This window comes from Salvelinus alpinus, chromosome 34, assembly GCF_045679555.1.
Source record: "Salvelinus alpinus chromosome 34, SLU_Salpinus.1, whole genome shotgun sequence".
NCBI lineage: Eukaryota > Metazoa > Chordata > Actinopteri > Salmoniformes > Salmonidae > Salvelinus > Salvelinus alpinus.
Genome location: NC_092119.1, coordinates 17050699 through 17063382, shown reverse-complemented (window position 1 = coordinate 17063382; position 12684 = coordinate 17050699). Strand labels below are relative to the sequence as shown.

The following is a 12684-nucleotide window of genomic DNA, read 5'->3' as shown; positions in this document are numbered from 1 at the left end:
GAGACTACATGTGAGTGTCTACCTCTGTGACTCCCTCACACTGTACGTGTGACTGTATCCACTCGAGCCTGTCACAGTTCTCCTTCTCCCTGACCCCCTCGTTGACCTGAGTACACAGCTCCTCAGCCCGCTCCAGGGCCTCTCTCAGGGGCCCGCAGTCAGCATGCTCCTCCTGGGTACTCTCCAGGATCTGAAAATCAATCAAATGTGTTTTATAAAGCCCCATTTTAAAAATCAGCAGTCACAAAGTGCATTACAGAAACACAGCCTAAAACCCCACAGAGCAACCAATACAGATGTAGAACTACGGTGGCTGGGAAAAACTCCTGACACAAGAATTCAGATGCACGGTGGCTAGGAAAAACTCCTGACACAAGCAATGCAGATGTAGAAGCACGGTGGCTAGGAAAAACTCCTGACACAAGCAATGCAGATGCACGGTGGCTAGGAAAAACTCCTGACACAAGAAATACACATAGGTTACATGTTTGTACACAATACTAATACACACCCAGGTACTATAGATAAATAGTCCCATGTGGCTCAGTGGGTAGAGCACACTGGGTTTGATTCACTGTGGGTTTGATTCACTGGGTTTGATTCACTGTGGGTTTGATTCACTGGGTTTGATTCACTGTGGGTTTGATTCACCGTGGGTTTGATTCACACTGGGTTTGATTCACACTGGGTTTGATTCACTGCGGGTTTGATTCACCGTGGGTTTGATTCACTGTGGGTTTGATTTACCGTGGGTTTGATTCACCCTGGGTTTGATTCACTGTGGAATTGATTCACACTGGGTTTGATTCACTGTGGGTTTGATTCACCTTGGGTTTGATTCACACTGGGTTTGATTCACTGTGGGTTTGATTCACCGTGGGTTTGATTCACTGTGGGTTTGATTTACCGTGGGTTTGATTCACTGTGGGTTTGATTCACTGTGGGTTTGATTCACACTGGGTTTGATTCACTGTAGGTTTGATTCACCGTGGGTTTGATTCATCGTGGGTTTGATTCACTCTCTACTGTACGTAACTCTGGATAAGAGCTTCTGCAGAATGACATGTTATAATGTAATCATGAGCACACAGTCACACGTTTACTCTCTCTTACGTTCTTGATGTGCAGAGGGTAGCGTGTGATCCTCTGCATGGGCTTCAGCAGGAAGCTGGATAAGGGCATGCCTTTACAGCGGTAGTCTGTGGCGATTTTCTGATGGAGGAAACTCAATGTTCAATATGAACATACAACTGTTCATGTATAAATCAGCACACCTCAGCAGGTTGGTATGTATCAGAAAGATACATGAAGTTCATTCATCACTTCCCTCCTCTTTCTCTCACTGCATGTTCTCCTGTCCTATTCTTCCTCTCTTCATTCCATTTAGATGTGTTCCCTGTCTTTTCCTTCTCTCCCTTGTCCTCCCCTCTCTGTTCTCTCCCCCTCTCTCCCCTGTCCTCCCCCTTCTCTACTCTCCCCTGTCCTCCCCCTCTCTCTACTCTCCCCTGTCCTCCCCTCTCTCTACTCTCCCCTGTCCTCCCCCTCTCACTACTCTTCCCTGTCCTCCCCCTCTCACTACTCTTCCCTGTCCTCCCCCTCTCTACTCTCCCCTGTCCTCCCCCTCTCTCTACTCTCCCCTGTCCTCCCCCTCTCTCTACTCTCCCCTGTCCTCCCCCTCTCTCTACTCTCCCCTGTCCTCCCCCTCTCGCTACTCTCCCCTGTCCTCCCCCTCTCTCTACTCTCCCCTGTCCTCCCCCTCTCGCTACTCTCCCCTGTCCTCCCCCTCTCTCCACTCTCCCCTGTCCTCCCCCTCTCTCCACTCTCCCCTGTCCTCCCCCTCTTTCCCCTGTCCTCCCGTACTCCTCCTCTCTCCCCTGTCCTCCCCCTCTCTCTACTCTCCCCTATACCCCCCTGTCTTTTCACTCACCTTGAGGAAGACCTTAAAGTCCTGTTGGTTGTCAGTCCTGCTCTGTAGCAGAGCAGCTCCGTTGAGTTGACAGGAGCAGAACTGGATGTAAGGCTGGAGGTGAGCCAGCTCGGACGCCAAGACGTCCCCGATCACCTGGACAGGCATGTTGTCACCCCCCGTCTTCTTACGCACCTGCAGGGCCCTACGCACACACACACCAAATGTTCTTACCGCCTGGGCCAAAAATACACATATCGTATATACGATGAACACCCCCCCCCCCCCCCCCAAACTACCACCCTGTACTACTGTATACATGATGAACCCCCCCCGCCCCCCTAAACTCACACCCTGTACTACTGTATACATGATGACCCCCCCCGTACTACTGTATACATGATGACCCCCCCCCCCCCCCCCCCCGCTGAACTCACACCCTGTACTACTGTATACATGACCCCCCCCCCCCCCCCCCCCGAACTCACACCCTGTACTACTGTATACATGATGACCCCCCCCCCCCCTGAACTCACACCCTGTACTACTGTATACATGATGACCCCCCCCCCCCTGAACTCACACCCTGTACTACTGTATACATGATGACCCCCCCTGAACTCACACCCTGTACTACTGTATACATGATGACCCCCCCCTGAACTCACACCCTGTACTACTGTATACATGATGACCCCCCCCCCCCCTGAACTCACACCCTGTACTACTGTATACATGATGACCCCCCCCCCCTGAACTCACACCCTGTACTACTGTATACATGATGACCCCCCCCCCCCTGAACTCACACCCTGTACTACTGTATACATGATGACCCCCCCCCCCCTGAACTCACACCCTGTACTACTGTATACATGATGACCCCCCCCCCCCTGAACTCACACCCTGTACTACTGTATACATGATGACCCCCCCCCCCCCCTGAACTCACACCCTGTACTACTGTATACATGATGACCCCCCCCCCCCCCCTGAACTCACACCCTGTACTACTGTATACATGATGACCCCCCCCCCCCCCCCCCCCCTGAACTCACACCCTGTACTACCGTATACATGATGACCCCCCCCCCCCCCTGAACTCACACCATGTACTACCGTATACATGATGACCCCCCCCCCCCCCAAACTCACACCCTGTACTACTGTATACATGATGACCCCCCCCCCCCCCTGAACTCACACCCTGTACTACTGTATACATGATGACCCCCCCCCCCTGAACTCACACCCTGTACTACCGTATACATGATGACCCCCCCCTAAACTCACACCCTGTACTACTGTATACATGATGACCCCCCCCCTGAACTCACACCCTGTACTACTGTATACATGATGACCCCCCCCCCCCCTGAACTCACACCCTGTACTACTGTATACATGATGACCCCCCCTGAACTCACACCCTGTACTACTGTATACATGATGACCCCCCCCTGAACTCACACCCTGTACTACCGTATACATGATGACCCCCCCCCTGAACTCACACCCTGTACTACTGCATACATGATGACCCCCCCCCTGAACTCACACCCTGTACTACCGTATACATGATGACCCCCCCCTAAACTCACACCCTGTACTACTGTATACATGATGACCCCCCCCTAAACTCACACCCTGTACTACTGTATACATGATGACCCCCCCCCCTGAACTCACACCCTGTACTACTGTATACATGATGACCCCCCCCTGAACTCACACCCTGTACTACTGTATACATGATGACCCCCCCTGAACTCACACCCTGTACTACTGTATACATGATGACCCCCCCCCCTAAACTCACACCCTGTACTACTGTATACATGATGACCCCCCCCTAAACTCACACCCTGTACTACCGTACGTACTGGAGCAGTTTGGTGTTGCAGGCGATGAGCTCCTCCCAGTTGACAAAGATCATGACCATCTCTGCTTCCGTCAGACGGCCAGACTCAGACATGGGCTTATGGAACACCTGAACACACGCAGTGTACAGTAGAGTACATCAGTGTGTGTGTGTGTGTGTGTGTGTGTGTGTGTGTGTGTGTGTGTGTGTGTGTGTGTGTGTGTGTGTGTGTGTGTGTGTGTGTGTGTGTGTGTGTGCGTGCGCGCGCGCGGTGTGTGTGTGTGTGTGTGTGTGTGTATGTGTGTGTGTGTGTGTGTTACCTCCATGACTATCTGTAAGTCCTCTACATATCTCTCCTCTGTCTGGAGGAGCTCGTGGATGTAACCCTGTCTCTTCCTCTCCTGGGGACTCATAGACTCCAGACTGTTTAGGTCAGCACACCCTGAGAGAACAGAGAGAGAGAGAGAGAGAGAGAACAGACAGAGAGAGAGAGAGAGAGAACAGACAGAGAGAGAGATAGAGAGAGAGAGAGAGAGAGAGAGAGAGAGAGAGAGAGAGAGAGAGAGAGAGAGAGAGAGAGAGAGAGAGAGAGAGAGAACAGACAGAGAGAGAGAGAGAGAGAACAGACAGAGAGAGAGAGAGAGAGAGAGAGAGAGAGAGAGAGAGAGAGAGAGAGAGAGAGAGAGAACAGACAGAGAGACAAGGAGAGAGAGAGAGAGAGCGAGAGCGAATCACATATATTATACACTCAGAACAAACACACACACTATCAACACACAGTGCTCAACAGTGAGCACTAGACACACACCCAAGGACAAGAGCAGAGTGCCCATATTGATATCTGTAGAGTCCCATACAGGGGCTCCTTTTCTCTTTCTCAGTACCACCCGTCACTTCCTGCTCCTCCTAGATTCTTACAAACTGCAGCTCGTCTTCACTGTGTGTTCTCTCTCCCTCCCCTCCCTCTCCTCTCTCCCTCCCTCTAACCTGTGTTTCCTCTCCTCTCTCCCTCCCTTTAACCTGTGTTCTCTCCCTCTCCTCTCTCCCTCTAACCTGTGTTCTCTCTCTCTCTCCTCTCTCCCTCCCCTAACCTGTGTTCTCTCTCCCTCTCCTCTCTTCCTCCCTCTAACCTGTGTTCTCTCTCCCTCTCCTCTCTCCCTCCCCAACCTGTGTTCTCTCTCCCTCTCCTCTCTCCCTCCCTCTCACCTGTGTTCTCTCTCCCTCTCCTCTCTCCCTCCCTCTCACCTGTGTTCTCTCTCCCTCTCCTCTCTTCCTCCCTCTAACCTGTGTTCTCTCTCCCTCTCCTCTCTTCCTCCCTCTAACCTGTGTTCTCTCTCCCTCTCCTCTCTTCCTCCATCTAACCTGTGTTCTCTCTCCCTTCCTCTAACCTGTGTTCTCTCTCTCCCTCCCCTCCCTCTCCCCTGTGTTCTCTCTCCCTCTCCTCTCTCCCTCCCTCTAACCTGTGTTCTCTCTCCCTTCCTCTAACCTGTGTTCTCTCTCCCTCTCCTCTCTCCCTTCCTCTAACCTGTGTTATCTCTCCCTCTCCATCCCTCTCACCTGTGTTCTCTCTCCCTCTTCTCTCTCCCTCCCTCTAACCTGTGTTCTCTCTCCCTCTCCCTCCCTCTCACCTGTGTTCTCTCTCCCTCTCCTCTCTTCCTCCCTCTAACCTGTGTTGTCTCTCTCCCTCCCCTCCCTCTCCCCTCTCTAACCGGTGTTCTCTCTCCCTCTCTCTCCCTCCCTCTAACCTGTGTTCTCTCCTCTCTCCCTCTAACCTGTGTTCTCTCTCCCTCTCCTCTCTTCCTCCCTCTAACCTGTGTTCTCTCTCCCTCCCCTCCCCTCCCTCTCCTCTCTTCCTCCCTCTCACCTGTGTTCTCTCTCCCTCTCCTCTCTTCCTCCCTCTAACCTGTGTTCTCTCTCCCTCCCCTCCCCTCCCTCTCCTCTCTTCCTCCCTCTCACCTGTGTTCTCTCTCCCTCTCCTCTCTTCCTCCCTCTAACCTGTGTTGTCTCTCTCCCTCCCCTCCCTCTCCCCTCTCTAACCGGTGTTCTCTCTCCCTCTCTCTCCCTCCCTCTAACCTGTGTTCTCTCTCCCTCTCCCTCCCTCTAACCTGTGTTCTCTCTCCCTCTCCCTCCCTCTAACCTGTGTTCTCTCTCCCTCCCTCTAACCTGTGTTCTCTCTCCCTCCCCTCCCCTCCCTCTCCTCTCTCCCACCCTCTAACCTGTGTTCTCCTCTCCCCTCTCCAGTCCTGTACCTTGTCCCCTTTCTCCTCTATCCCTCCTGCCCTCTCTCTCGTCTATAGACACTAAGCCCATACAAAGACAATCTGTTTGGGAAGACTTACCAAAGGAATGGAGCTACTGGATGAACGGAATCAGAGATCAAACTTCATTTATTTAAGGGTAGGTCAGTCTACGAGATCAAACTTCATTTATTTAAGGGTAGGTCAGTCTACGAGATCAAACTTCATTTATTTAAGGGTAGGTCAGTCTACGAGATCAAACTTCATTTATTTAAGGGTAGGTCAGTCTACGAGATCAAACTTCATTTATTTAAGGGTAGGTCAGTCTACGAGATCAAACTTCATTTATTTAAGGGTAGGTCAGTCTACGAGATTGAACTCAACTTTCTAGAGCTGTGGTCACCAACCAGTCGATCGCGATTGACTGGTCGATCTCCAAGGCATTCCTAGTCAATCGCCAAACATTTGTGTAAAAAAACTAATTCAGCTGCTCTACATGCCGGGTAGGCCAACTGTTGCCATTTTGAACCATTTCATGTGTCTGAAGGTACAAAGTCTGCCTTCCCGGCGGGCCCAGAGAGCAAATCAAGTGCACTATAGGCCTACTGCTGACCAATCGGATGGCTCAGATGACCGTGTCTGCATTAACGTAGCAGGCATAAAAGAAAGCTACAGTAAAGTTGATACTGTGAGATTTCAAAACTTTTAAAACCACGACTAGAGAGAGACTGTCAACAAACACGGCAAAGAGCTGAGTTTATGTTTAAGTTCTTACTCAGCACTGTCACCACTTTAATAGGCTATTCAAATGCACATTCTTCCTACTTCCACTCAGCGCTACAACCAACACTGTAGCAGTAATGAATGAGTACAACCAACACTGCAGCAGTAATGAATGACTACAACCAGCACTGCAGCAGTAATGAATGACTACAACCAACACTGCAGCAGTAATGAATGACTACAACCAGCACTGCAGCAGTAATGAATGACTACAACCAACACTGCAGCAGTAATGAATGACTACAACCAACACTGCAGCAGTAATGAATGACTACAACCAGCACTGCAGCAGTAATGAATGACTACAACCAACACTGCAGCAGTAATGAATGACTACAACCAGCACTGCAGCAGTAATGAATGACTACAACCAACACTGCAGCAGTAATGAATGACTACAACCAGCACTGCAGCAGTAATGAATGACTACAACCAACACTGCAGCAGTAATGAATGACTACAACCAGCACTGCAGCAGTAATGAATGACTACAACCAACACTGCAGCAGTAATGAATGACTACAACCAACACTGTAGCAGTAATGAATGACTACAACCAACACTGCAGCAGTAATGAATGACTACAACCAGCACTGCAGCAGTAATGAATGACTACAACCAACACTGCAGCAGTAATGAATGACTACAACCAACACTGTAGCAGTAATGAATGACTACAACCAACACTGCAGCAGTAATGAATGACTACAACCAGCACTGCAGCAGTAATGAATGACTACAACCAACACTGCAGCAGTAATGAATGACTACAACCAACACTGCAGCAGTAATGAATGACTACAACCAACACTGCAGCAGTAATGAATGACTACAACCAGCACTGCAGCAGTAATGAATGACTACAACCAACACTGTAGCAGTAATGAATGACTACAACCAACACTGCAGCAGTAATGAATGACTACAACCAGCACTGCAGCAGTAATGAATGACTACAACCAACACTGCAGCAGTAATGAATGACTACAACCAGCACTGCAGCAGTAATGAATGACTACAACCAACACTGCAGCTGTAATGAATGACTACAACCAACACTGCAGCAGTAATGAATGACTACAACCAACACTGCAGCAGTAATGAATGACTACAACCAGCACTGCAGCAGTAATGAATGACTACAACCAACACTGCAGCAGTAATGAATGACTACAACCAGCACTGCAGCAGTAATGAATGACTACAACCAACACTGCAGCAGTAATGAATGACTACAACCAACACTGCAGCAGTAATGAATGACTACAACCAACACTGCAGCAGTAATGAATGACTACAACCAACACTGCAGCAGTAATGAATGACTACAACCAACACTGCAGCAGTAATGAATGACTACAACCAACACTGCAGCAGTAATGAATGACTACAACCAACACTGCAGCAGTAATGAATGACTACAACCAACACTGCAGCAGTAATGAATGACTACAACCAACACTGCAGCAGTAATGAATGACTACAACCAACACTGCAGCAGTAATGAATGACTACAACCAACACTGCAGCAGTAATGAATGACTACAACCAACACTGCAGCAGTAATGAATGACTACAACCAGCACTGCAGCAGTAATGAATGACTACAACCAACACTGCAGCAGTAATGAATGACTACAACCAGCACTGCAGCAGTAATGAATGACTACAACCAACACTGCAGCAGTAATGAATGACTACAACCAGCACTGCAGCAGTAATGAATGACTACAACCAGCACTGCAGCAGTAATGAATTAGTAGGAAAGTGTCTCTGTAGGCTTGTGTTGTTATTATTAGCTGCTTGGATCTTTATAATATCAAGGAATATTTCACTTCCTCTGTTCATAGGAGTAACAACATGAATTGGTGCATGAGTCAGAAATAATGCGGTGCGACTCGAGTTTTGCCATCGTCTGGAAGACGGTGTCCCTTTTTGGTCAGTGTCAGTGGAGGAAAGGGAGAGCGGAGGGATGTTGAGAGACGGACCCTCAGTCTGCTGCTCTCTCCCTCCGCTGAGACTGACCATCAGTCTGCTGCTCTCTCCCTCCGCTGAGACGGACCCTCAGTCTGCTGCTCTCTCCCTATGCTGAGACTGACCATCAGTCTGCTGCTCTCTCACTATCAAATGTTTCCGTTTACTGTGGCAATTGTGATCGAATCAAAGCAATATTAGCCATTTTCAATGCAACATACCGAAACAAAACAAACTATGCAAGAGATTTTGTTGTAGGCAGAACACATCGGAGTAGGATTCTATTGCATTGACATGCACGACTCAGCCCGTACTCTACAAAGACAGGTGTGGCATAACCAATCAGAGCTGCAGTAGGCCTATATGCAAATTGACCATTGCCATATATCGATCTGTGTCATTTACTTTGAACTGGACTGTGTTTACAGCATGAGCGGTCGTGAGTAGATGCACTGATGGTGTATGCTGGCTGAGCTGCATGTAGCCAAGTGTGGACATTTTGTTCATATCCTTTGCTAGTTAGTGAGTTATTAGCCCAGTTATAGATATTTTTTGGTCAGCAATAGGGGAGTGACTGCTTCCTACAAGAGCACAAAACATATATATTTCTAGACATCTTTGAAAGGCGAGTCACATAAAGAGCTTTTTTTTTGTCTTAAAGGGGCAGTGTTGTATTTTGAGACAGGCTTGAATAAGTTAAGTAGCCAATAGGCAGAGGGTAGCATAATTTGTCTGATTCTCTCTAGTAATGATATGGGAATAATAATGCATTGTATTTTGTAAAGTGGTTTCATGCATCAAACAACACTTTCTGTCACCTTGTCTGGAGGACAAGTAGATAAACAGATTAATGTCAAGCCCTGCATGTTTTTTTCAAGTCTCATGGAATGCAGGTCTACATTGAACACCAAACATTGACTGCTACTATTGGCTGTGACGGATGTCCAGTCTTCTCTGCCGCGTTGCCATGCTGTTTTACTGCATGATCAAGCCAGATTAAAATAGCCAGCTGCTGTAACACTGAATAGGAAATTAACAAATCTATGCAAACTAGTGGAGGTTGTTGGACAACCAAGCACTGTCCAGGGGTTAGACTGCTCTTTCTCTGTGTCCTACTACAGCTCTCTCTATTCTAATGGGCTCGTCACAGGCTCAACTCTTTTCTAATGGGCTCGTCACAGGCTCAACTCTATTCTAATGGGCTCGTCACAGGCTCAACTCTATTCTAATGGGCTGGTCACAGGCTCAACTCTATTCTAATGGGCTCGTCACAGGCTCAACTCTATTCTAATGGGCTCGTCACAGGCTCAACTCTATTCTAATGGGCTCGTCACAGGCTCAACTCTATTCTAATGGGCTCGTCACAGGCTCAACTCTATTCTAATGGGCTGGTCACAGGCTCAACTCTATTCTAATGGGCTCGTCACAGGCTCAACTCTATTCTAATGGGCTGGTCACAGGCTCATCTCTATTCTAATGGGCTGGTCACAGGCTCAACTCTATTCTAATGGGCTGGTCACAGGCTCAACTCTATTCTAATGGGCTCGTCACAGGCTCAACTCTATTCTAATGGGCTGGTCACAGGCTCATCTCTATTCTAATGGGCTGGTCACAGGCTCAACTCTATTCTAATGGGCTCGTCACAGGCTCAACTCTATTCTAATGGGCTGGTCACAGGCTCAACTCTATTCTAATGGGCTGGTCACAGGCTCATCTCTATTCTAATGGGCTGGTCACAGGCTCAACTCTATTCTAATGGGCTGGTCACAGGCTCATCTCTATTCTAATGGGCTGGTCACAGGCTCATCTCTATTCTAATGGGCTGGTCACAGGCTCATCTCTATTCTAATGGGCTGGTCACAGGCTCAACTCTATTCTAATGGGCTGGTCACAGGCTCATCTCTATTCTAATGGGCTGGTCACAGGCTCATCTCTATTCTAATGGGCTGGTCACAGGCTCAACTCTATTCTAATGGGCTGGTCACAGGCTCATCTCTATTCTAATGGGCTGGTCACAGGCTCATCTCTATTCTAATGGGCTGGTCACAGGCTCATCTCTATTCTAATGGGCTGGTCACAGGCTCATCTCTATTCTAATGGGCTGGTCACAGGCTCATCTCTATTCTAATGGGCTGGTCACAGGCTCAACTCCGCATACCACACTGAGACCATTTTATTTATTTGAGAAAATATGCTTCTGTCTTTGTTTCTGTCTGATCCTACAGTGAAATTTGAAATTAAAGGCTAGTTTTGAAAAATTTAAGCGTTGTGTGCAAATTTTAGTGAACACTGAGGCTGTACCCACTTTAAGTTACAGTTTTAACAGCTGCCAAGTACACTACTGTGGCTATTTGATCATAATGTAGGTCTACTAGAGTGGCCTACCATCAAAAACTATGGAGAACATGCATCCCATAACATTGTAACATGGAAATAGCTATTCTACCATTCAGTAATCATTATAATATAGTCAATACCAGCGGATTAAGGTGCAGTTATAACTACAGGTTTGTTCTGCACTCGACACAGCAAACCTTAGAGAGTTAGGATTCAAAGAGTTATGAATCTTCACAATCTACCTCGTCAGGTTCAATCCAGTCCCAGGTTAGACAGGACAGATCTCAGCTCTTGGTTCAGTCAGTCCCAGGTTAGACAGGACAGATCTCAGCTCTTGGTTCAATCCAATCCCAGGTTAGACAGGACAGATCTCAGCTCTTGGTTCAGTCAGTCCCAGGTTAGACAGGACAGATCTCAGCTCTTGGTTCAGTCAGTCCCACAGTCAGACAGGACAAATCTCAGCACTTGGTTCAGTCAGTCCCACAGTCAGACAGATCTCAGCTCTTGGTTCAGTCAGTCCCAGGTTAGACAGGACAGATCTAAGCACTTGGATCAGTCAGTCCCAGGTTAGACAGGACAGATCTCAGCTCTTGGATCAGTCAGTCCCAGGTTAGACAGCCAGTTGGTGGGGATTGAGTTGAAAAATCAGAAAGGACCAGACACTCCAGGTAGCTTCCCCTAATCACAGACGTAGGATCAGATGACCTAATGCTAACACTAACCATTAGAGCAGTGTTTAATTTGTTGTCCTAGCACTACACAGCTGATTCAAATAATCAACTTATGAGGCCTTTGATTTCAAATCAGATGTCTTGAGTGTTAGGGAAACAACTAAGATGTGCACCCCTTGAGGTCCCCAGGACCAGGGTTGAGAAATACTGCTCTAGGGGATGACAACTAATCTGACTCTGTAGCAGTGCTAGAGTAGGTAGAAACTCAGGAAATCTAAGGAAGTCTCTAGATTTTGCTCGCCTGAAGTAGAGTATATTATGATAAATTGCAGGCCACACTACTTGCCTAGAGAGTTCTCAGCTATACTTTTCGTGGCTGTTTATTTACCACCACAGACAGATGCCGGCACTAAGACCGCACTCAGTCAGCTGTATAAGGAAATAAGCAAACAGGAAACCACTCACCCAGAGGTGGCGCTCTTAGTGGCCGGAGACTTTAATGCAGGGAAACTTAAATCAGTTCTACCAAATCTCTATCAACATGTTAAATGTGCAACCAGAGGGAAAAAATTCTAGATCACCTGTACTCCACACACAGAGATGAGTACAGAGCTCTCCCTCCATTTGATAAATCCGACCACAACTCTATCCTCCTGGTTCCTGCTTACAAGCAAAAATTAAAGCAGGAAGCACCAGTGACTCGGTCTATAAAAAAATGGTCAGATGAAGCAGATGCTAAACTACAGGACTGTTTTGCTATCACAGACTGGAACATGTTCCGGGATTCTTTCGATGACATTGAGGAATACACCACATCAGTCACTGGCTTTATCAATAAGTACATTGAGGACATCGTTCCCATAGTGACTGTACGTACATACCCCAACCAGAAGCCATGGATTACACGCAACATTT

At 48.1% G+C, this 12684-nt stretch overlaps 1 protein-coding gene across 2 annotated transcripts in view; it reads right to left on the bottom strand.

Annotated features, from left to right (window-relative positions):
* Window positions 1–12684, bottom strand: part of LOC139563537 (intersectin-2-like) — a 99567-nt gene that overhangs the window by 7983 nt on the left and 78900 nt on the right. For both annotated transcript variants that reach the window (XM_071382276.1, XM_071382277.1), the window contains exons 29-33: window positions 4088–4209; window positions 3790–3896; window positions 1928–2111; window positions 1114–1212; window positions 23–190 (exon numbers count right to left, since the gene is read on the bottom strand). In XM_071382276.1, the coding sequence (XP_071238377.1) occupies window positions 23–190; window positions 1114–1212; window positions 1928–2111; window positions 3790–3896; window positions 4088–4209 (680 nt within the window). The remainder of the gene's footprint in view (window positions 1–22; window positions 191–1113; window positions 1213–1927; window positions 2112–3789; window positions 3897–4087; window positions 4210–12684) is intronic.